We start from the raw sequence: 26,643 nt of genomic DNA, 5'->3' as shown, positions 1-26,643 counted from the left end.
AAATTCTCCTGTTCATTTCTTTTCTATTTTGTTGTTGTATTTGATTTTGTTGCTACAAATGTTAATGAATTAGTTTTTGTTGTTGAAAATAATCACTGACATGAATTTGTTATTGATTATGAGCCTTGAATAATTTGTTGATAAAAATTCACTCAGCTAATCTTTTTTTATTGCTGAAAAATCAATTAGATGAATTTGTTATTGACAACATTTACTGAATTTTGACTTGATTTTAACTTGATTTTAATATCGTTTTTTGCATAAAATCACCCAATTTTTTTTGCATATAAAATCGTCCCTCAAGTTTAACTTGGTTTTAAAATCGTCATTTGGACCAAAATACCTTTTTTCTTCTTCACCAAAATACAATTTCTATCTTTCTTCTCCATTACAACAACATCTCTTATTTTTCTTCTTCTCCAACAATAACAACAATGAAGCAAAAATAATGAAATAAACATAAAAAAATAGAAACAACAATAGAAACAGAGTTAGAAGCAAAAATAGAAACATAAACAGAATTAAAAATAGAAACAAAAATAAAATTAAAAATAGAAATAGAATCAGAAGTATCAAAAATAGAAGCAGAATCAAAAGTAGAAGAAATAGAATCAGAAGTATCAAAAATAAAAGCAGAATCAAAAGTAGAAGAAATAGAAGCAGAAGAACAATGAATTAATAAAATAAGAAATAGAATCAGAATTGGAACACAATGTGATTAATAATGGATTAACAAAATCAGAATCAGAATCAAATTGGTGGATTAACAAATCAGAATCAGAAACAATGTGATTGACAATCTGATTAACAAAATCAAAAATAAAAGTAGAATTGATGAAACCCTAGGGAGGATAGATTTTCCAAACCTTGTGAAAATCAGCGGTAGTGGTGATGGAAAAGACTTAGCAGATGACATCGTCGTTGTGGCAGTAGCGGAGTAGGAGGGTGAGATTGCGGTTGAGGGGACGCTCATTGAGGGTTGGACAGTGGCAGCGCAGATGACGAAACAGAGATTGTCGCAGAGGAGATGGACCTTCTTGGTGAGTTTGATGAAGTCATGTCTCCTCTCTCCCTCTAGTTCTTATTCCCAATGGCGACGGCGGCTCCAAGTCTTGCCGGCGCCGTCCCTCCTTTCCCTCTCTTCCTTTCTTTCCCTTTTTCTTCCCTACCCCTTCTTTTTTCCTCACCCCTCCCGCATGATTCTTTTTTTTCTTTTTTTATAATTTTTTTGTTAGGGTAATTTGGTAATAAAATTTAAAATTTAAGTAAAAATGATAATTTTAAAATCAAGTTAAACTTTAAGAACACTTTTATATATAAAAAAATGTTGGAGACAAAAAAAATTTCGTCCTATATCTTAAAAACTGAAATTGTACTTAATCCTTAGAGTTACTTACATAACTTTTATATATATATATATATATATATATATATATATATAAAGACATTTAATTAAACTTTTTTGTGGAGATTTCACGAATTCCTATAAAGTGGATACTTCAATATCCGTCCCCTTTTTTTATTTATTTGTGGGGGTAAGATTAGTCTCCATTGCGAGTCTCTGTTAGCATTCTTATTACGGATATATAATTTCTGTTGATATCTATAAATACGGATTTTTTTGTCATCCCTACTTTGACTCCACATATTTCGTTTTATACTTTAATTAATAGTATATTTAAATATATTAAAATATTTAAAAATATAATCATTTAATTAAATAAATACTAATATAGTAATATAAGACTCTCTTTAACTGATAGCAGCAAAACACTTACTAGTGAACTATAATTGTAGATAATTAGCAGACATGTGTGACCTACACATGTGGATCGGATAATGTGGGTGGTTTTATTTATTCTATTTTTTGAATTTTTTGTGTGGCTTATTTTTTATTGTGAATTTTTTTAACAATATTATTTATTAATAAAATTTATTATTTTTTATTATTATTTCAAATAATAATTGCTAAATTTTAAATTTTAACAATATAAAAATAAAATATCAATACAAAATATTAGCTGATATTAATAATAGATATTGGTTTTCTAATATATTTTTTTATCTTTCGAGTGTGTTAAAATTACGTGTGCACTAAAAAAATTATATTATATATGAACTATCAAAATCAACTATCAATCAGATACTAATAATGATCCATTATTGAAATACATTTTGATATGCAAAATGATCATATATTTACATTGATAATAAAACTTTATAAGCACTAGAATCAAACTTTAAAATAAGGGCAAAATACTAAAATAAACCAATGGGAGAATTTTATTACCCAAATCAATCAAAATCAAAATTTTTTCAATAATCCACCAACGAGTAAATATATATAATTCGAATTAACTCGATTTGAATTGCAAATGCAAGTAATTCGAAACAACCTGTTTCGAATTACCATTGAAATAAAAAGCATGTAATTCGAATCAAGTAGATTCGAATTAATGGTGGCTAAATCGAATTGAGTCGTTTCGAATTCGTATGGAAACGTGACTCAATAGAGTTCAAATCATGTTGATTCGAATTATTCACAAGTTGATTCGAAAGGTAATTCGAATTAAGTTGATTCGAATTACTTGTTAGTTCCCTATATAAGGAGTTGGAACCAAACTCATTCGAATCACTTTTACTTGTTACTTTGCTTATTTATATTAGTTCTGTTACTTTAAACAACAGACATACAAAGCGTTTGCAACTAAGAAATTTTTTAACCTTACATAACTAAAATTCAAAACATAGTACAATAGTAAATCAAACAACGCAAAACCAACCCTACCCAATCTATCACTGTCCTCCCTGGCTACCCCCGACCTGTGGGCAGCTCCGACGAGTGTGTCCGGAGAGCCGACATAAGCCGCATCTCTTAGGCCGATTTGGATCTGCCTCGTCCATGTTCGTCCGAATACGAGTAGACCTGGGACGACCCTCCCTTGCACGCCTCTTGTTCGGGTCCGGTATTACCGTCGGCCCATCATATGGTGGCCAGAAACCCTCTGGGATTGGAGGTCTGAATCCCATCTGATAGACACTAAAAATGTTACTGAGTCGATAGACTGGGTGGACATAGGAGTGCGAAGTGACTCGTGAGTAAGCACAGCATGCCAGTGCGTGCGGACAAGGGAAATGCAGTGCCTGGAAGTATCCGCAATCACATGTCTGAGATCCGAGTGACACCCTGTAGCTACCAAGGGAGAAAGAACCAGTAAGAGTGGTCTCTGCGACCGTGTACTCCAAGTTGTCCCTGTCATACAAAGTAACTGTGAAGCACCTTGCCGTCTTCAAGTTGGCCTCTATACATTTAACAAGGTGTTGACTGAATTGTTGTCCCGTACCCAGCTGGGCCTCCGCCTCTCTCCCCAAGCGAACAAAAAATTCGGCCAACCGACCGTACGTTGCTTTAACCAACGAGCATACAGGAAGGTTCCTCACACCCTTGAGGATTGAATTCACACACTCGGATATATTTGTCGTCATGTGACCGAATCTTCGGCCCTCATCGCAACACTGTGTCCACAATGAATACTCAATCCGGTTTGCCCATTCACACATCGTCGGATCTTCCGAGCGAAGAATATCAAACCAGTAATGGAACTCGACCTCCTTCTTAGCATAGGCAGCGTTCACGAGAAGCCTCCTTGCGTCTTTACCCTTGAAGGTAAGGGCGAAATTTGCTGCTACGTGCCGAATGCAGAAAGCTCGGTATGCAGCCGGAGGTAGCCAGCCACCGTCGGGAGCCTCAAGGGCGGTCTTGATGCCGTTATGCCTGTCAGAGATAACGAGCAGACCTGGCTGTGGTGTAACGTGCTGACGGAGGTGGGAGAGAAAGAATGACCAAGACTCAGCATTCTCACCCTCGACTAGCGCGAATACAACAGGGAGTATGTTGGAGTTCCCGTCCTGTGCAATCGCCACAAGCAGAGTACCCCCATACTTGCCATAGAGATGGGTCCCATCAATACTAACCAACGGCTTGCAATGACAAAATGCCTCGATACATGGTAGGAAAGTCCAGAACAGTCTGTGAAAATAAGCCTGAGATTCATCCAGTTGTCCCCCAACTCGAACAGGGCTAGTCCGAAGAACTGCAATAGAGCCAGGCATTGTCACCTGCACTCCTAACACCCACCGTGGGAGCTCGTTGTAAGACTCATCCCAGTCACCATAAATGAGTGCAACAGCCTTCTGCTTCGCCATCCAGACCCTCCTGTAGGTCGGCCTGAATCCGTAATGCGACGCAGTCGCATTTAGGAGCATCTTGATGCTAACGAATACATCAACTCTAACCATTGGCATAATGAATGCCGATATCACATGATAATCCAAACTCCTGTGATCATTGAAGATAGAGCTGGCGAGACAAGTGTGCGGTCTATTGTACCGTTTGACCTCCCATATGCCCTTGCGCTGCTGGAGACTCAGCCGAATCAACCATGTGCACCCATTTCCGAACTCAGAACACTTGCCAATGTGACAGCGATAATCAGACTCCACAACCTTGTATTGTACACCTCGGCGGATGCTGTAAGTCTTCACACTTAACATGGCATCATCCTTATCCTGAAATTGCTGACCAACCTGAAACTCTGTCATACCAACTGACCCTTCAGCATCTCTAGCGCCAAATCCTGCAGCCTCCCCAGGTACACCCAGCTGCCTCATCGCATCAGGGGCGGAGCTAGAAGAAATATTAGAGGGGGGCCAAAAATATTTACACACTAAAAAAAGACTAAAATAAAATTTTAAGGGGGGCTAAACTGAAATTTACATATAATTTACGTGTAAAAAATTAAATTAGGGGGGGCGACTGCCCCCCTTTCTATGTATGTAGCTTCGCCCCTGCATCGCATCCAAGTCCAAAGATGAAAAATGTGGAGGGTACTGCTGCGTGCCAAAGCTAGAGCCACCACCGGTACCGGCAGGCTCACTCGCTCCGATCTCATCGCCACTATCATCAGCAATCATATCCGGCTTGACATCATCGTCCTCTACATCATCAAACAATCCATCTCCAGCCCCAGCCGGTGCAGCACAGTGTACAGAGGTAGGAACAAGTTCCGCTGTTCCAACCTCGTCGCCAACACTGTCGTTGAGATCAACAGCGAACGAAGGAGAGGCAACAGGCGGGGCGGGTGGCTCGTAAGCAGGGACTGAGGAAGATGCAACGGCAGGTCTTGAGCTAAAACCGACAACCGTCGCTAAAGTGTTGGTATTCCGGTTCGAACCCCCCGAGCTGGACACCACATTAACCAGCTTTGCCAACAGCTCCGGTGTCCGAACTTCGGGAAACTGCCGGCGACAAAGAAACATGACCTGCAAGTTCTCATCATTCCCGATCGTGAAACTATCATACTTCACGCTATCTTGGAGCACCGTGATTGGAATGCGATAGAAAAACTTATTTACCCTTTTAACACCTTCCAGATCAAGTTTTTTCAGTACAGACCTAGCAAGGTCATCATAGCTCGTCGTAAAACTCACGATAATACAGAGAGGATCCTTATCGGTGAACTTGACACATGACCGAGTTTTCCTCTTAATCGATCATCTGTGGTGAACCAACACTATAAAACTATCCTCACCAGCCATATGACCCCTCAATGTTGAGAGCAACTCACATTCATCATATATATATACGGGCCTGGAACACACTAATTCAAAACAACCTAATTCGAACTATATACACATAATTCGAATCAACTGAATTCGAATTAACTAATGCTTTGTTTTCCTTAGTAATTCGAGTCGACCTAATTCGAATTACGTGTTGGTCCATTTTGCTACTAGTTCGAATCGTCTTGATTCGATTTAATAAAGGATAATTCGAATCTACTTGATTCGAATTACATGCTTTTTATTTCAATGGTAATTCAAAACAAGTTGTTTCGAATTATTTACATTTGCAATTCGAATCGAGTTGATTCGAATTATATATATTTGCTCGTTGGTGGATTGCTGAAAAAATTTTAGTTTTGGCTGATTTGGATAATAAAATTCTCCCATTGGTTTATTTTGGTGTTTTGCCCTTAAAATAATATAAAAATATGATGGTACCTATTTTGCGTTCCTAAAAAATTTGATTAGAATTTAGTGATTAATCATTGTTAGATAATTTCATTGAGTAAAATAACATATATTGACTATTTTTCTTGTTGATTAAAATTTTTTATTAGCAGCGCAATAAATTAGTAGCTGAGGTAGCTTATTTTTCTATATAAGGCCCGACAAATCTGAACTCATTCTCCCATATCTCCCATATCTGATTTCTTGCTTCATAATAGTTGTTTCCTTCTTAAGACAATGGCACTGAGTGGTAAGCTTAGTATTGAAATTGTGATGCATGCACCTGCTGGAAAGTTCTTTAATCTTGCAACAAAATCTCTCCACGATGTTCAAAATATTTGTGAAAGAGTGCATCACACCAAGCTGCATCAGGGTGAGGATTGGCACAGCATTGGCGGTTCAGTTAAACACTGGACATATGTTATAGGTAATCAAGCATAATTTTAAATGAATTAATTTGTAAATTAGAAGAAAGCATTTCGTCGGATTTATTTGTCATGATATCATTTTTTTTTAAAAACCTAAACTTATAGCAAAAGTCGCATAAATAATTATATTTTTAATATGTCTTCTTATATAAGATTTATTTTTTGGGTTTACATTAATTTTTTATATGTTTTTTATATTATTTATTTTAGGCTAAAATTCTTTTCATTAAAGTTCAACATGAATCAAATTTTAAACTTTTTTATTATAGAAGCTTTGATATTATATTATATCATAATATCACTTCTTCTAAAAATTTAATTTAAGAAAAAGATATATAAATAATTATATCTCTAACAATTTTTTTTTGAGATTTTATTAAATTTAATTAGTTTCCCTCCATTTATAACAAAAAAAAGTTCTTACTACGAAATAATATTAGTGAGAATTATATGAATTGTTTAAAAATCCATAATGAATGAGATTATTAGAAGAGAGCTATAAGTATATACATAAATTAACAAAATTCTTGTGTTTTTTTGTAGTTCCTAAAAATATAAACAAAAAAAAAAGATTTTGTCTCCAAGACAAAAGACAAAATTTTAAGAGGATCAAAAGGACTAGCATAATTTATACGTAATTATGTTAACTAATTGACATAATTATTCTCAGGTTTCCTTAATTTTTTATTTCTTTTAATTTTTTTTAATTTTGATTATTGTCAATCAACAGATGGTAAAGTAACTACATGCAAGGAGACAATTGAATCCATTGATGAGAATAACAAGACAATCAAATTGAATCTCTTTGATGGAGACATAAGTCAACAGTATAAAGTCTTTAAGCTCACCATTCAAGAGATTGATAACAGCAATGGAAGTGTTTCAGCTAAATGGACACTTGAATATGAGAAAATTAGTGATAATGTCAAAGCTCCTTATGGTTATTTGGAATTTTATGACAAAATTTTTAAAGAGATGGATGCTCATCTTCTCAAGGCATAATAATTACTAAAAGAAAATTAGAAACACGTTATATGCATGGTTGGAATTTAATAAGGGGTAGGTTTTCGGGACTGTTTTGGAAGTAGTTAAGTGTTATATAAATTAAATAATAAGTGCGTGTGAACTTGGGTGAAGAATAGTATGTATGTATGTACGTATGTATGTATGTATGTATGTATAGTCATCGTTCATGATTTTTTTTGTTGGTTGTGTTTATGTCATGGATGTGTGGAAACTGGAAACTTGAAAGTATTTATGTATGTCTAATAAAAATTAGAGTAACGATGGGTAATCAATTTTTTTGGGCAACATAAGTTAAATTTTTAAAATTATTTTATTTATTTTCAATTTAAATTTTAAATTAAAAATTACTAATTCTAAATTTTAAATTAAAATTTTAAACTCTAAATTAAATTGATTAATATTAACTAATTAAAAATTAAATTTTTATCTTTCTCATTAACATAATGAGTAAATTGAAAAAATATTTGAATTATCAAATTATTGATAAAAATATTTTTTAAAATTTTTTAATAATAAAAATATTTTTAAAATATTTAATTAAAATCAATTTTCTAACTTTCGGATAAACATAATGAGTAAATTGAAAAAAATATCTGAATTATCAAATTATTGATAACATACTTTTTTAATAATAAAAATATTTTAAAAATATTTAATTAAAATTAATTTTCTAACTTTAGCATAAATATAATGAGTAAATCGAAAAAATATTTGAATTATCAAATTATTGATAAAAAAATTTTTAGTAAAAAGATATTTTTAAAATATTTAATTAAAAATTAATTTTCTAACTTTTTTATAAACATAATGAGTAAATAAAAAAAATTGAATTATCAAATTATTGATAAAAGTATTCTTTTGAATTTTTTAATAATAAAAATATTTTTAAAATATTTAAATACAATAAAAGCATTCAACTATTAAATATATTTTGTCAAAAAATATTTTAAAAATTAAATTTTTATGTATTTATATAAAAATATTTAAAAAATGAGATATTTTTATTTTAAAATTTAATGATTTTAGCTAAATAAATTTAGTTTGCAATTTTTGTCGTAAATGGATAAAAATAATTTTAAAAAGTTACAAAAATCTAAAGATTGAATAATCAGTCAATACATTTTTTTCAATTTTAATACTAGATATTCTTTGATTTTTTTATTTAAATTAAATAATTTTAGTATTTATTGAAATATATAATTAGTAGAATATTTATTAATTTAAATACATATTACACATTTTGAATATTGTGATACGAAAATCATAAAAAATATAGTCCAATAACTCGGTACGTACTTAAGATAAATAACAATAATGTTAGGAAACAAATAATCTAATTGCATTCGAGATATATACAAACTACACACATTTGTTCATAAAACAATTATTCAGTACTCGTGATATGTGTATTTATATATCTAGGTGTCTCAGTACTTAAAATAGTATTTAGAATACGTATTTATCTATAAATAGGTAACTCATCAATACATTAGATATACTGTTAAAATACAATATATAAATACAATATATAAGAAAGTTCTCTCAGAAACAGAAATAACGATTAATAGGACTTATTTTTTATAAAATAATTGAATATATATATATATATATATATATATATATATATATAGTTAATTATTAATAGGACTTATTTTTTATAAGATAATTAAATATATTGTATATCATGATATTTAAACATAAATATCTCAAAACTAATATCAAATATATATATAAAAATAGATTATCGTATTTAAAATCTATAAATACTAATATTGATGTTTGATTTTAAATTATCTTATTAAAAAGTTAAGGTATGACTCTTAATGCCTTAAGTATTAAAAAAAAATAAACTTATGTAATAATAATAGAAATATTTTTACCCTTTTAGCCCATTTTTCTTAATATTTATTGTTTTCATCTTATCTATTATTTAAATAAATTTTTATAATTAAAAATTTATAGATAAATATTATGTAAGCTAAGTTAACTAAACCCTAAATCATATTTATAACACTTCTGATTTATTGTTTGTAAATTAATAATATAAAAATCACAAACAATTAATAATTAGAATATATATATATATATATATATATATATATATATATATATAAGGTTAATATTATAATTGTATAATTATCATTTTTTATTTTTTCAAAAAAATTGTCATTATAAACTAGATAAATAAAAATAATTAAAGAATTAATTCAAAATAAAGGGAGAAAAGTGATGTTCACTAACCTCTAATTTTTCTTATGATGATCAATTGATCATGGTCCAAGCACCTAAAATTTAGAGAAGGAGGCCATTAATATTTTTTGGAGGGGCCACTCTTATTTTTTTTTTTACATAAAATTTTTGGGGGAGGGGCGCTGCCTCCCCATGTATATAGGAAGCTTCGCTCCCTACTCATCACACTACACCAATTCCATTAATAATTTGTATTTCTTATTATTTTATTTTTCGTATATATGGTTATTAGTAATCAGTTTTTTCTTATTATGCTAATTTATTCAAATGGGATAGTTTATTCAAATGGGATAATTAGAAGTGGTGAACGAAAGTGATATTTGAATGCGATTAACTTGTAATAATATTCCACGTTTGTTGTCTTAATTCTTTGGATACGTTAAAGAATTTCATATTGACTGATATAAGTACATTAAGTTTTAAGGAGGTTGAAAGAGTTGCATATAGATTTCTATCAGTACTTCTGATTGAGTGGAGGATTTTGAAATAAGACATTTTGAGTCGAAACTGATCAACATGTAAAAGTCATGCAAGACTAATACCGCAATATGTGATGAAGTGGTACGCTGCGGTTCATGATAGGTAGTGGTTGTGTGTCGTTGTCTTCGAACCCGCATGTACCTATGGTAGCAGTAAAACCGATTCACTTTGCCAAACCAATTGATCATGTCGAGGAAGACTTGAGTGATTCTAATTGACAGATCAATGAATAACAATTTCTTCTTTTTATAAGTGTTGTTAATCCTGTGGACGAAAAGTTCAAGATCAGAGTTGAATACGGTTCTAGAAAATCAGTCATTGCAGCAATTTGGAGTTATACTATCTCTACAGGAGTTGATTACGTTATTTATGAATCCAAGCCACAGACATTCTATGCAAAATGCAAGACTTATAGACGTGGGTGCGATTGGCTTATTCGAGCCAGCTTGATATAGAAGAAAGCTTGTTAGGAGATTCAGAAATACAACGAGAGGCACACGCATTCCATGGAAACGATCTCACAGGATCACTCCAAGTTTGACTCGGACATGATTGCTGAGGTTATGAAGCCATTGGCTGAATCTAACCATCCATAAAGGTAAAATCTATAATAGCGAAAGTACAGGAAAGATACAACTACAGTATTAGTTATCGAAAGGTTTGGTTAGCAAAACAAAAGTCTATAGCGAAAATTTTCGGTGGATGGAAAGAATCTTACGGAACTTTGCCGTTGTGGTTCTCTGCAATTATTCTGAAGATGCTTGGTTCACAAGTCCAAATAGAAACACGACCCCTATATAACGGGAGTGAAGAGGTGGTGTGTTAGGATACTCCATCGGGTATTCTAGAGTTTCAATCCAAGCATAAGGGCCTTCAAATATTGCAAGCCGCTAGTTCAAGTTGACAACACCCACCTATATGAAAAATATAAAAGTTGCCTTTTTGTTGTAGTTACGCAAGATGGGAATCAAAACATTGTGCCGATTGCTTTTGCCATCGTACAGGGTATGACCTCTAATGTGTGAAACTTTTTTCTTAGTAACTAATGAAGGCTTGTTGTAAGAAAAGACGGCGTGAGTATAATCTCCAATCGTCATGAGTCAATCATGGCTACTGGGGTGGATGCAGTGTGGCTGTTGAGGAATGAACTTCGACAACCTCAGGTACATCCAGAATAATCCAAGGTACCAACTACATTAATCGGCAGACGGGCTAAAATCGGCGATTGGTTGTAGATTCCTATCTAACAATCAACTGTTGCAGCGATTCTCCCATTGCTGAATCCATTCGTCGAGTACGATGCTCCAATCATGGCACTATACTTTCGGAAGAGTGTATTAACGCTGGCCAAGAAGGATGGCTTGTGCCGACAGAGGGGGAGACTGTTGCATACCCGTGCTAACGAACCACTCGATCCACAAGATGTCATTCGACACGCCATGTTACACACATCAAGGTAGTGATGTAGCTCGGCCGGGATGATGATGCCGAGGCATGGCCGCCAAAAAAACTGCAAAATGTTGCATGAGCTAAGTTAGATTATTAATGCCATAAATTATTCTTATAAATTAATATCGATATTGACCTCTTCTATGTAGTATATGTCGTGCCTAACAGACGCCACACTCCTCCACATCCATTCCCTGGTTCGTGGATGATGACTCCATCTGCAATACGCAATGTTATAACAGAGTTTAAATTACGTCTTTTCAGTAAAACATAAATAAAATATGAGTCAAAATCTAATAAATTATGTACTGTTACGGTGTTACCTGCGTGCAACCGGTATATCAGCGGGTTCAAGCCGCTGTCTTAGAATAGGCGCAAGAAAGGACACTCGCTCCCACACCCAAACAATCAACAAATCAAGCAGGTCGTCCATCTCCTTGCAATTATACTGTGATGCATGACACAATACCTTGTAAAGATGTGCGAGAGTTGCTGACCCCCGACTGTAAGTGTCGATCTGCTCAAAATTTTGGAGCAGTGGTGGCTGGGTACGTCGTTTGGGCATACGTCGTCGATTTATCCGCGAAAAGGGTGGTTCCCAACAGACAGAAGATGTAAGACCTAACGTATCGCTAAACAGACAACCAAGTGTCTAGAGGCTATTTATCTCTGATATGGCGAACCCAGGCTAGCTTTATGTAACTTGTAGATGAACTACTCACAACGGGTTCGCTGCCAAAAATTGCCATGCTCTCTGGTTGACCAAGAAGTCCTGACTACTATCGGTCCAACCAGTCACAACCTCTCCATCAATCGATAGGCTAATATATGTGTAACATGTCCTCCAGTGTTATTGTAACTTCACCGGTTGACAATACGAAAGAATGAGTCTCTAACCTCCACCTTTCCATAGGAACAGATAGCAAAGCGGAATGCCCTTCTGATCTGTCCCACTCTTGATACATGGTAGAATCGCATTGTTCATAAAGTCTGATCAACTGTCGGGTACCACATCTCTGGTAGATCAAACTTACGGAGCAGAATATTCCTGTTAGCTTGGGTACAAGACAATAGAAAATTCGAAAAAATAAAAAATAACATAAAATTCAAAAAATAATATAAAAATAATTACAGAAAATAAAATACAAATAATTATTAATAATTTGTTAAAAACCACAAAGATTTATCGATATATAGCACACAAATTTTTGCACATAGCACAAAAATAAAAGTAAGGAAAACTAAATCACATACTTCATACTAAATATTAATTATGCTATATACTTGTAGGATTTTTTAGAATTCTCATGATCTTATTTCATAAAAATAAATATGTAGATATTTTGATAGAGAAGTCTAAAAGTTAAATAAATAAATAAATTAAGTACTGGAAATATCTAAGTTTAGTATCTAGATATATCTAGGTTAATATTTAGAAATATCTAAGACCTAATTATAATGAACTAATTAACTTTATAAATAGGTCATCATGGAGCTCATTGCAATCAACTAAGAAGCATATCAAATTTCACTAGCCTTTGTACTTTTTTCTTAACCCATCAATAATATAACTATCAATTTTCTCAAACCATTCATCTAAACTACTTATTCATCAGAATTATCTTTGTTACAATATTCAAATCCATAATACACTGAACCAATATCAAATTATTTCATAAAACTAACATTAAGTAACTAGAGTAATGAAAATAAATAAATTCAAAACTTCTAAAAGATTCGAAAATTAATAAAATTTAATAATAGTGATTCACATATACAAAAATTTATAGAAAACAATTTTTTTAAACTAATATATAAAAATTTGTGTTGGTCATTATAAAATTTTTGTACTGTATTATAAAATTTTTATATTCAATAATTTTATTATATTTTATTAGTTGGTGAATCAATATTTTAGGTTTGTGATTTTTCAAAAATGTTTGCATTTAGTAGTTTTGGCTTTGCTGAACAGAGACGAAAGAGGAAGAAGAAATTAAATAAAAGAGAAAAAGACAAAGGAGGCGAAGAAAAAAAAGAAAAGATGATGATGATAATGATAATAAAGAAAAAGATCAGAAGAAAAAAAATAAGAATAAATTAAATAAAAAATTATATATCAAAAAATATTATAAAAAAGCACATTATACATAAATATATAATTTAGTTTAGGGATGAAGCTTAGTTGAGATAATGGGGATCATGTCTCCCAAATTTTTTATAAGAAAATTAATAGTGCTTCTTCAAAAAATAAAAAAAAATTAATTGGCTCAAAAACTTTTCTATTCAAGTTCAATTTTCATCTCTTACTTGACAAAAAAAAATCTCATCTCTTGTTTTTATTACACAATAATTTTTAGTTTTAAACATTAAAAACATATTGGATTTGGACTGAACTGGATAGGCCTTTGTTGGCTTTTACATCACATCAAAATTAAAAGATAAAATCTAATCAAATAAAAAAAGTTATTTAATAAAATAAAAGATAAAAATCATCATTATAAAAATAGGTTGTTTTCCTAGTAGCTTCTCTATTCGCATTTCGCAACTCTTTATTCAACAAACAACACTTCCTCTACTTTTGAGTTCAAATATAAAAAATTAAATTTTTTTATTTATTTATTTTAATATTACTTTATATTTTACTATTTATTTAATTTAATTTAATTTTACTTTTTATTTTATTTAATTTAATTTTTTATATAAATATTATTATTAAATTTTTATGCTAAATTTTTGGTCCCCTCAAAATTTTATTTCAAGTCCCGCCACTAATTTAGTTGGACTTAATTAAAAATATATTTGATCCCCTAATTTTTTATTAAATTTATATTTATATATAATTTTTTTATTATATTTATATATAATTCAATAATGCTTTTTGTACATATTTCTATCGAGCACTCCAGCCGCACTTTGTTTTTTTGTTTTGTTTTATTTTTTTCTCTCATCCCACATCGTGTTAATCATATTTTTTTGGTGACAATCTATCGTCTTAATCATATGTCTTAGGGCTAATATATGTATGAATAATCTCTATTATAATATGACAATAATTTATTATTAATTATTTTACTCTTCATGATGTATATATATGTTTATCAGAATATGTGTATAAAGTACTAAGCTGTATATTAAAAATATGCTATTAAATTATACATGTATCTAAAAATATATACTAAAATATAAAATATATATTAAAAATAAACTAAATAATATATATTTATACATAATATGTAATTGATTTTATATCTTTTTATTTAAACTAATCAGTTTATTAGTTTATTTAAATAAGTATTTTAAATTCAAATTTTGTCTTGAGCATGTAATAATTTATTAGTTAGTGATAATATAAATTTTTAAATAAAATTTATATATATAATGAATTAGTTTTTAACCTATTAGATAGATGGATAATATAAAAAATTACTAAATTTAAAATTTATTAGATAGAGCGATAAAAATTGGTTTAATTGAATTACGTTGATGGATCGAATCTCCAAGTTCAGACATACAATATCTAGCACAGCTAGCATATCGAAATTGCTGGCAACATTTTATTTTTAAATGATGAAAAATATATAATCAAACGTGCAACGAGTTTGATGAAGAGTTGAAATGGATGGGAATGGGTGTGGTGCAAATCAAAGGACCCTAGGATAATCAAGTTCAATCCCTTTTCCATGACCCATCTATTCTATTTAGCCACAGATGTGGATCTCTTTATTTGGTTTCGTATTTTCGGTATTGAGAGAAGTCAAATAAATTTACCTCATTTCGTGCGTGCATGCATACATAATAATAAAATAATATCACATTCCGTTGTCATGGGGCTAGGCCACGAGTCTTAATCATAATGTTACCACCTTCTTTGTTTGGCACGCACTTGGTCTAGCCACCATACATTATTATTGTTATTATTATTATTATTAGAAAAATCTAATGATTTTATCGCAATAAATATATTAAAATTTAAATTTTATTATTTCTAGTAAAATATTTAAAATTAGACTTTTTTTTTCGTTTTTTCAGTAAGTTATTATCAAATATATCAGAATTAAAGAATAATTACCATAATCAATATAAAAATATTATACTGTTAAAATATTTATAAATGATTAAAATTTCATATCAGCCTTAATTGGATAAAAAATAACTTATTAAAAAAATCTGATAAAAATAAAATTTTAAATTTTTTTAAATAAATTAAAAGCTTCATATCCGACAATAAATAATCCAATAATGGACCATAAGTTTTTATGCATGTGATTATTCAATCGTTGCCGATTTTTGAGAGGAGACATTACGGGAGTTAATCACGTTGAAAGTGTATTAATTGTGGGGCAGCTGAATTTCCGTTTTTCAAAGTCCTTTCATTTTAGACAAGTGAAATTAATGATATTAAATTATTGATTAGTAATTAAATGTTGATATGGGTTATATGACTGGTATTTGAGTGTGCTATTGTGGGGAGTAGATCTTTTTCATTGAATAAAAAATTAGATGGTGTGCAGTATTTAATCTAATTATTTATTATATTTTTTTTTATTTATTTTTGGTCTCACTATTAAAATTAAAGGTGAGAGATTGCACTGTATTTTATCAAGTGTTGAAAAAACTGAAAAGAATCTATTTCCGCTATTGTGTTTGTATTTATAGTAACATTGTATGCATATTTGGTTGACTTAAATATTATTTTAAACTCATATAATACAGTTATATGTGATTAGTATTTGAGTATATATTACGCGTATTCAAGTGTAATTGCCTAACTGGTATTGTTGTGCTTTTGTTTACGCTTGTAGTATCATTATATGCATGTTTGATTGACTTGTATATGATTTTGAACTCATATAATTTTGTGTAATCTAAAAAATAATAAATATGTATGTAATTGATACTTGGGTGTATGTGATTGGTATTTGAGTGTATTTGATTATTATTTAGATGTATATCAATCGAATTTGAGTGTATTTGATTATTATGTAGTTTTGAATAGGTTGAACACTTTTTGTATAGTTTGTGAATATTTAATCCAATTTTATTATAAATGTTGTTTGCATAAATAAACTTATATGAAATTGTCTTTGGTGTATTTAAAAGCTCTCAATTACAAGTTCAAAAAAAAAAAACAAGACAGAACATACTAATACGCCGAATTACTTTTATAATACACCCAAAAATAATTGAAATACACCCGAATTGTGCTTACATATTTCCATGAAAAATATAACCAGGAGTTATGGAAATTTAGAAATTTGAATTGTTATCCTCCTTAGAAATTGAATTGTATATGTAAATTTAAAACAAATCCCTTCAAGATACTCATTTCTAACACAAATAGCAGTATCTCAAACATATATATATATATATAAAGAGAATGTAACAAATAAGAGCATGCAGAATACACCAAAAAATATTTATCAGTACATCCAAATAGTGTCACTCTACACCTCAAAATTTGTCCTGTGCTACTGAATCTCTGAACTGATAATTCATAACACGTCCATGATATTGGTTGGAATTCGATTGCACCATTGATCCGCCATAAAAATGTTCAACTGCAAAAAAATAAACTCACATATTAGCAAAATTATTAACAATAATAAACTCAATTACCTCACCCTATTTAAAGAACATTACTTTTATCTCGTTTAGAGCTTTCATTTTCTTTTTCTTTGAAGCAACTATAAAATGCAACTACAACTATAGAATCATCATAAAAAAAATCAAATTCATGACTCATCATCAAATAGAAACTAAAATAATTCAACTAAAATAATAAGATAATTCACCTTCGGTCAATTAAAAAGAGTCAAAACACATAACTACACCCAAACTTTTTCACTTTACACCCAAATATTCCTGATTTACATTCGAAAATATGATATAAAATGCAACAGATTCATCAGAACTACTACATTACATACAATTCAAACAATCAACAATGAACAACAAAATTTACAGGTAAGATTCACAACGTTATTCACATCCAAAAATCATAAACTACTAACAAAAATATTAACTGGAATTGAACCTCGCCTTAGAGACTTCATTGGATTCAAATTCAAAATCCACTTCGCTATGGTTGAGTTGACAATCTGAACTTGAATCATTCATTATCTGCAAAACGAATTCAGAGCTTGATTTCAAAACAATTACAAAGCTTGATTTAAAAAACAATGGAAATCGAGAAGAACGAAGAAAGAGAACGCAAAGAGAAATGCACGAAAATACGAAAGAGAACGTAGAGAGAATGAACGAAAAATGCAAAGATAATTTGAAAAAGGAAACAAAATCCTTTAGAAAAAGGAAGTTACATATTCACACGTTGATTGAAAAATCTGTCAAATTAGAAAGGTACGTGGAATAGACGTGAGAGAACATGCGCGTCTGGGGTGAAAGACTTGTATAACTTGTATGGTTAAAATGCTTGTATGTGGAGATTAATTCTTACTACAATTAGTATAATACTATTATTTCGTTTTTTTCCTTTTCAAAGTCCTTCTTTTCATTTTTTTAATCTAAAAATTCATGCTAACGAACAATAAAAACCAATGTATTGGCCCAAGCCCTAAACCCCACCATCTAATCTCTCTTACCAGTCCACACACTTAACGTTAATTAATGGTGCTTTTTCCAAACGGATAACGGAAACTGAAGGTTGTAGTAGGCTTAAAGAAGGGGGTTGAATCTATACCTTTCTTTTGAGTTACTGAAATGACCCTTTAAAATAAACTTTCAATTCTGATTCTGTTTGAACTCAGCAGCAGAAATTTTATGAGACAATTTATTTTTGTCTCATGAATATAAAAAAACAGAACATAGCAGAGAAGAGACAAGCTAATACCAGCATGTATCCTGGTTCGGTTGTCATGTGCTATGCAACCTACGTCCAATCTCCTCCACAACAATGGAAGAATTTCCACTATAGTTAAAAGTATTACATACACCAATTCCACATGATTGACACAATCCTTTCATACTCAAGTTCTAACCTAACTTGACATTGGCTATGCTAATACCTAACTCTTCACTCTTAGTGCTAACCCAACTAAGAAAGGGATACCTCACAGGTACAAGATACAAGACACAGATATACCTAAAGAAATCTAAAATAACTCTAGGCTTTTCTCTCAAGTGTATCACTCAGCCTTTTTCACTCATGGCTTTTTCTTGAGCTCTCTCATTATGCCTTTTCACTCAAGAAATTACAGAAAGATAAACATTGAAAAGTAAAACACAATCTGTAAAAACATGAAGGAGAATGACTCTACAACAGCCTTTTTGCTATGTGATAAACCAAATTTGCATGTCTCTGATTCAGTTCTTCATTTTTGGCGGAATGCTTCTTTGAAAGAAAGCACTGTCCAAGTAGATGAACCCCTTCAGAGAATTCTTCACAGAACAAAACCTCAATACACTGGGTTGTCTCTCATTGCCTCTGAATGAACAGAAAATCTTCTTTTATCTCCTTGTATGTTGCTGGGTTCCTCTTCCTAGGTCAACTTTGTGCTTCACCAACCCAGGCGTTCACTTTCTCCCATTTTTACTCAAATTAGGGACTTTACTTTTGACCTTCTCTTGTTGACTGAAAACCATAGAAAAGCATAAAACAGATATCCTCAATGGTAAACCCAGATCTTGGCTATTGAGAAGCTATTTGGTCCCCAAGACTCACTTGTGACCGTAGATACACAGCAGTAAGAGCAGAGATCAACTTTTCATGAATCCCATTTTCGGACTAGCAGAGAGTTGGGAAGAAGAGAAGAAACTGAGATGCATGTATAAGAAAATGGTTTACCTTTAACCTTTGCCTAAACTTGATTTGTTTTGATTTTGCTGATTTGACCTCAACCTTTCTTGTCTAACCTTCTCTTTCTTTCTTCTTCTGTGAATAGCTTAGGAAAGAAGCTCTCTCGCTTTCTCTCCCCTATGCTTTCTGACCAAGATGAAATGTGAACATTGCTTTTGGTAAAGCAAATGAGAGGGTTTTTCTTGCTAAATTCGAATCGGGCTTAGATCGGATTTTGATTTGCTTGGCCCGTCTGATTTCTTGCTTTGCTTTTTTTTTTTATGCCTCTATTTATAATATAGCCCACCAGCCTTGTTTATATTTTTCTCTCATTTACTTGGACTGCTGTTTCATATTTATTTTTGGCCTGCAACACTAAATAATTAGCCACATATAATCATAAACCATCAACACTTAATTATTTATTTTACCCAATATCATAATATTTATCATCATTAATTAATTTATGTAATTTCTTAACTCAACAGAAATATTAATGCAGCTCACAGCCAACCCAAAAATAATGTCTCATAAGCCAACCGTCTCCATACACATGTCGCATTAATATGTGAACATATAGTGTATGTCAACATCACATGCTTACTTTTATGATCAGCACCAAAGAACTTCTCGTCCATTAAAATTTATATTTCTCATGAGAAATTTATACAAAACAAAATTTTCAGTAAAAATACAAATTAAAGTATGAATGATGTCAAATTACGTTAAAATAAGTCTGATCTTATTATATATATAATAGTAACATAACTATTACAAAATATTACAACATTCATAAATCATCCATGACAAAATGAATTTTTGCCTATTTCAAATTAAAAAAAGTATTTTTTAATATTATTAAAACAAAATAAAAATGACAAAAAACAAGATAACCTCAATCAGATAATTTAGTTAATTCTAGTGATTTCAATGAGTCGTCTTTTTTCTTTAAAACAATTTTTAAAAGTACATATATCTTTTTTCTTAACACGATACACCTTAATAAATGCTTTTTTTTTTAACTTTTGAAAAAAATTTTAAATTTACTGGTACGCTAATATTTTAATAAATTTTAACTGTTAATTTTAATTATATATATTTATTATATATATCCCATATAGTTTTGCAAGATCCTTATTTTTTACTAGTCAATTAGAAGGATTGAATCTAATGTTAACATCAGCAACACATGAGGAAAGATTTTGTATCAATGTCATAAAAAATTTGGAAAATTTTTAAGTGTACTGATACACTGGTATTTCAGTAATTTTTAATCGCTGATCTTAATTATAAAAAATATATAATATATAATTAATCTCAACGATTAAAATTTATTGAAATATCAGTATATATACCGATATACTTGAAAACTTTCCTATACTATATTCACATCGATGCTAGCTAGCATTACTAACAACTGCAACAGCATCCACATTAAACATTAACCTGCACTTATTCATATGAAGACCAAATATTTAGAAACAGCAAAAAAAAAAAAAAAATGTTCAATTTTTTAACATAAACCCGGAACCAAAGTAGTATGAAAAGCATAGTCTATTCACAAATATTAAACGTCCTAATTCCTAAATAGCTATATCTAATCAAGCAAATGATACAACAATAGATTAGTGACTTCTAATTCAAATAACTATCAAAAAGTTAGAAAGATTAAAAAAATTACAATATTGCTATAACTGCAAGATTTTTAGAAAAATAATCATATCTCATATGTACAATTTAAATCGTGAATATGAAAATTTAGAATCCAGAATTTATTTCAAATCTTGTGTACCTTCATCAATATGTGAATAGAAGAAGAGACACATTAGAAATTCCCTTGCATGCTTGTAAAGGAGAGAATGCTTGTTACTTTATTTTGCAATAAGAGGTTTGGAGAAAGAGGGGTGTGAAACGTAAGAAAAAATTATTTGAGACTTTGAATTATTTGTATGTTTTGGAATGTTTGTTATTGAATGATGCATTATATGTAATTTTTTTAAATCGATTTCCAATAGGATTAAAAATTATAAATCTATTGATGAACTTAGTATATAAAATTTATTGTGTGTATTTTTTATATAAAAATATTTTTAATTTGTAATTTATCATTTTTAATATTAAATTAAAAAAAATAAATATCAAAATGATTCTCTCTAAAATTTGTTACTTGTTAAATAGATAGCCAGTTAAATTCAATTCTTTATTCTTAGAGAATGTTTTAAGATTTTTTTAAAAAGAGAGACCTTGAGTCAATAAAATTGAATAGAAAATTAATAGATTATGATGTAAATATTCTTTCAATGCTTAAAAGATATTTAAGAGGAAAAAATGAATGAAAGAAAAAAATTAATTCACCTAGAAAAGAAAATAATTTTAGTTTATTTTGGTTTTATATCATTTCTGTAATAATTAATTACCCTTCTTACCTTTTATGAATATTATTGTCGATCAAATCAGATATTGTTCCCATTGTAATACTTTTTCTTCAAAATAGATAAATTAGCACAACTTCACCATAATTTAGATCATTACAAATATTAATATAATAGAATGACCTAACATGATGAGCAAAAATATAGGTGTCAAACTCTCCTTGAACACTCAAAATTTTTTTAAATATTTATTTCTTGAGCCAAAATAATAAAAGAAAATCAAAATTGATAAATAACATCTCAATGAACTTTGCCTCAACATATAAAATTGCTGTAATCCTATAAATTGAATTGAAGAAACAATCTTTGAAGGCCTTAGGCAGTAGCAACAGCTCCCCTCTTTGTTGGTGCAGCTTCTGTGTCTGATCAGAAGAACAATATTTTATAGAATGCTAGTAACGTATGATAGCGGATTAGCTTTAATTGTAGACATAACCAAACCACCCTCTCTAATTTTATTGGCTGGACTGAAATAGTCAAGAGGCAAGTTTTAGTTCTTTGTAGGAATGGAGTACCACATTTTGATTTCTTGAGTTCTATTCACAAATATATTCTGTTAAAATCTCTACTTGTATTTTTGCTCCTTGGAATATAAATAAATGTCATAATTCATGACTACAACCATATCCAATTGAATGTTAATTAAATTTAAACAAAGTCAACTTTGTAGTAGCTACTTTAACATGCAACAAAGTTACCTTCATCAATGTTATGGTGTAGAAGTTGCCTTCCTACCAATATAAAAGGGAACACGTTATGACTGAGTGCAATACCCACCAATTTCACTAGTTTGAATGAATACTGTCAAATTCTTTAAGCAATATAAAATGGGACATGTGAAAAATAAGGCTAAAATTTCTACTCAGCAGAGCTGAATAAACATTTAATGGTTTAAACATTCTCAGCGAAACTCCAATGAAATTGAAAAAATGTACTAATATAAAAAGTTAAAACAAAAACAGAATCTACTATTTTGTTACTTAGGCTGAGTTAACTTATTTGACTAACATGTATATAAGGAAGCTGTCTCAAAAGTTAAATGGCCAAAGAATCAGCTTTAAATTGTTCAATATAGAAAAACTGCATAACAATTCAAACACCTATGAAAATGCATTCATCTAAATCCTATAAAACAGTAAAATACCTTTTATATGCTACAGAACTCTACATCGTGCACAACTATATCAAATAGTCTTATGGGGTAGGGAAGCCTCATTGTATCCATCACATAAGAAATGGCAAGAATTATTCCCTCACAAATTGCAAAATGTGCCAAACCTTCGTATTCAGCAAATTGCACCAACAACATGATAAATCTAATGACTCAACAATAGTAGAAGGGAGGACCAGAGGCCAAACGCTTACATAACCATAGAGTTGGAGGAAAATAGAACAGAGCAAGAATAAATTAATAAATATATCAAGAAATAAAGAAAAGAAAGTAATCCCTACAAACAAAAAGAAATAACCAGATATGCCCAAAATGTAAACCACTAACACAAAATTGTTATAAAAGTCGCTTTACTTTTTCTTTCTCTTAGCATAATATGTTAAAGAGTTTTTATATAACAGAATGAATCTCACTTTATCATCAAAGACTTAATTTTATTCTGTAATACTTTAAGACACAAGATTTTGCAATAATTTAGTATATTATCTTAAAAATATTTTTTCACCCTCTTATTAATGACAATCACCGAGAAACAAAAATACATTCAGATAAATAAAAAATAGTAATCAAAATTTATAATTAGAAGAAGTAGCTAAAAATAGCCATATCTTAAAGAATAAATGCAAAGAAATAATTCTAGACTTGAACCAAAGCTGCCTCTAATCACATGCACACCCAGCACACAGGAAACAACCACCAAGGTCTGAAAAGAGTGCCAATAATTGGAGAAACAATGAATTAAATAAACAAATTTGGGTTCCAATAAAAAATTAGCACCAAATAAATTCTTAATGAATTTCAACAACCATAGTTAATTTTAATATGCATGACACGAAGGAGCACTGTTAGAAAATTAAATCAAGAGGTATGCAAGTAACAAAAGTTTAGAAAAGTCAAAGGCAAAATTCAATTTGAATTCAAAGTGGTTACAAGTTCATGGTTCATCACCAAGATTCTACAAACTTCTTGTGCAATCTATCAACTTGCATAGATTAGAATTTTCATGAAGCATGGTTAAAGAATTGAAGAAGCAAAGTTTGAGTTGAATACAATAATCATCAATTGGCTAGATATTGCTAGAAGCTAATGTTGGAAGCTTGAAGAATTTTGAAGAACATTCAAGAGAGTAGTATAACTACAACATTCTACAACATTGAAGAATTCAAAATCAAATTGAATTGAAATTAGAAGATTATAGAAGTTACAATGCAAGTTGAAAGAAGATTCATGAAGCCAAGTCATAAAATGGTAGTCATTACAAAATTGATTTGTGATTCATAAATTATTATTTTAGTAGGAAGCATTGCCTATATAAAGGCACATATGCCTTGTGTATTGTATGTGTGTTCATAATGAAATGGGTATGTTTGTGAAAATTCTCTCCCTTGTTTTATGAGTGTTAGTGAATTTGAGAGATGAAAAATATGATAGCGTCGTTTATATGAGTGAGTGATCCTAGGGCCAATATAGTGTGGGTATTATACTTACATTTGGTATCAGAGCTGGTTAATCCAGCGCCTGGTGTCTGAGAGTTTGTGAGGTGTGGGAGAGTTCTCACATAGTTGTTTATTCATAGAGTCAGTATGGCAAACACTTTTAATATTGTGTGGTCCGGTCCCAAATTAGATGGGAAACTCGATTATAGTTATTGGGAGACTTTGATGTCTACCCATTTGAAGGCCCAGAACCTGTGGAATTTCATTGAACCAGGTTTGCAAGAAGGAGCAGATGCTGCCCAACAGAGGAGAGATCAATTGGCGCTATCTCAAATTCATCAAGGAGTAGATTATACGGTATTTGGCAAAATAGCAAATGCCAAAAGTGCAAAGGAAGCATGGAATACGTTGAAGCTGTCATACAAAGGCGTAGATAAAGCTCAAAAAGCAAAGCTACAGTCTTTGAGAAGAGAATATGAAAGGTACGAGATGTCGAGCTCAGAAACCGTTGAGCAATATTTTACTCGTGTTACAGATCTTGTCAATAAGATGAGAGTCTATGGAGAAGATATGCCCGATAGCAAAGTGGTGGAGAAAATTCTTCGCACCATGCCGATGAAGTATGACCATGTGGTGACTACGATACTAGAGTCACACGATATGGACACCATGACGATTGCAGAGTTGCAAGGAACTATGGAAAGCCACATCAGTAGAATACTAGAGAAGTCTAGAAAATCAACCGAGGAAGCCCTGAAAAGCCGAGTGAATTTCAACAACGTTGCAGAATCAAACCGTACACAAGAAGGACGAGGTCGTGGTTTTAATTTTCAAAGTAGAGGTAGAGGAAGTTTCAGAGGTAGAGGTCGTGCCAATTACAACCAAGGAAGTTACAATAATTTTACACCACCTAATCAAGGAAGAGGTGGAACGAATTTCAGGCCTGTCAACCGAGGAAGAGGTCGAGGAAATTTTCATCAAGAAAGAACCAATTTCAACTGATTTCATTGTGGAAAGTATGGACACAAAGCAGCAGATTGCAGATTCAAAATGGTGAATAACAATCAAGCACACGTTGTAGAAAATCAGCATCAAAATACTGATGATAATCCGGGTACTCAGACTTTATTTTTTACAAGTAATTCATGTGCTGAAGATGAAAATATATGGTACTTGGATAATGCTTGCAGTAATCATATGTCTGGTAGAAAGGAGTTATTTTCTTCATTAGATGATTCAGTTAAACTATTATTGAAGTTTGGTAATAGTACAAAGATCCCTATTGAAGGAAAATGGCACATACCAATTAAATTGAAGGATGGTTCTCTGAATTATATTTCTGATGTTTTCTATGCTCCCGAACTTGATTATAATTTACTGAGTATGGGGCAATTATCTGATAAGGGATATAAGATGATAACTTATCATGGATATTGCACTGTATTTGATAACAACGGAAGGTTCATAGATAAAGCAAAGATGACCTCAAACAGAATGTTTCCATTAAAAATTCAACATGTTAATCCCTCTTGCATGAGTTCTGTGATACTTGATGATAACTAGTTGTGGCATATGCGGTTTGGGCACTTTCATTTTTCTGGCCTAAACTACCTGTCAAGAAAAGGACTTGTTTCTGGTCTACCACGGATTCATATTCCCAATTGTATTTGTGAGATTTGTCAACTGGGAAAGAAGCACAGAGATCCATTCCCTACAGGAAAGTCTTGGAGAGCTAGAAGATTACTTGAAATTGTGCATTCAGATCTTTGTTCTGTAGAAGTTCCAAGTAATGGTGGTAGCAGGTACTTTATCACTTTTATTGATGATTTTAGTAGATATACATGGGTATACTTTCTGAAGCAAAAATCAGAAGCATGTGATGTCTTTAAGACATTCAAGGCATTTGTTGAAAAACAAAGTGGCTGTAAAATCAAAATTCTCAGAACAGACAGAGGAACAGAATATCTTGCATGTTCAGAATACTTTAAGCAACACGGAATTCAACACCAACTAACAACTAGATACACTCCTCAACAAAATGGAGTTGCTGAAAGAAAGAATAGAACCATCATGGATATGGTCAGATGCATGCTCAAGTCAAAACAAA

At 31.0% G+C, this 26,643-nt stretch overlaps 5 protein-coding genes and 1 long non-coding RNA gene across 6 annotated transcripts; 3 read left to right on the top strand and 3 right to left on the bottom strand.

Moving 5' to 3' along the window:
* Positions 1-2,796: 2,796 nt before the first annotated feature.
* Positions 2,797-4,671, bottom strand: LOC130946036 (uncharacterized). Its single transcript, XM_057874718.1, has one exon. The coding sequence runs from the start codon at positions 4,669-4,671 to the stop codon at positions 2,797-2,799; it is 1,875 nt and encodes a 624-aa protein (XP_057730701.1).
* A 132-nt stretch (positions 4,672-4,803) lies between these two features.
* LOC130946035 (uncharacterized) lies at positions 4,804-5,785 on the bottom strand. Its single transcript, XM_057874717.1, has 2 exons — positions 5,774-5,785; positions 4,804-5,544 (listed from the first exon to the last, which is right to left on the bottom strand). The coding sequence occupies exons 1-2, from the start codon at positions 5,783-5,785 to the stop codon at positions 4,804-4,806; spliced, it is 753 nt and encodes a 250-aa protein (XP_057730700.1).
* A 479-nt stretch (positions 5,786-6,264) lies between these two features.
* On the top strand, positions 6,265-7,798 carry LOC130945065 (MLP-like protein 28). The gene is made up of 2 exons (XM_057873725.1): positions 6,265-6,499; positions 7,231-7,798. The coding sequence occupies exons 1-2, from the start codon at positions 6,310-6,312 to the stop codon at positions 7,500-7,502; spliced, it is 462 nt and encodes a 153-aa protein (XP_057729708.1). The 5' UTR covers positions 6,265-6,309; the 3' UTR covers positions 7,503-7,798.
* A 10,836-nt stretch (positions 7,799-18,634) lies between these two features.
* LOC130943531 (uncharacterized) lies at positions 18,635-21,443 on the bottom strand. The gene is made up of 3 exons (XR_009071836.1): positions 21,290-21,443; positions 19,507-19,864; positions 18,635-19,293 (listed from the first exon to the last, which is right to left on the bottom strand). It is a non-coding gene; the product is annotated as an uncharacterized LOC130943531 (long non-coding RNA).
* Positions 21,444-24,683: 3,240 nt separating this feature from the next.
* LOC130946034 (uncharacterized) lies at positions 24,684-25,538 on the top strand. The gene has a single exon (XM_057874716.1). The coding sequence runs from the start codon at positions 24,684-24,686 to the stop codon at positions 25,536-25,538; it is 855 nt and encodes a 284-aa protein (XP_057730699.1).
* Positions 25,539-25,586: 48 nt separating this feature from the next.
* LOC130946033 (uncharacterized) lies at positions 25,587-26,099 on the top strand. Its single transcript, XM_057874714.1, has one exon. The coding sequence runs from the start codon at positions 25,587-25,589 to the stop codon at positions 26,097-26,099; it is 513 nt and encodes a 170-aa protein (XP_057730697.1).
* The last annotated feature ends 544 nt before the right edge of the window (positions 26,100-26,643 follow it).

The sequence above is a fragment of the Arachis stenosperma genome, chromosome 8 (genome assembly GCF_014773155.1).
Source record: "Arachis stenosperma cultivar V10309 chromosome 8, arast.V10309.gnm1.PFL2, whole genome shotgun sequence".
Classification (NCBI taxonomy): Eukaryota; Viridiplantae; Streptophyta; class Magnoliopsida; order Fabales; family Fabaceae; genus Arachis; species Arachis stenosperma.
Note: the sequence above shows the minus strand (reverse complement) of the source record. Positions and strands in the feature narration are given on the sequence as shown.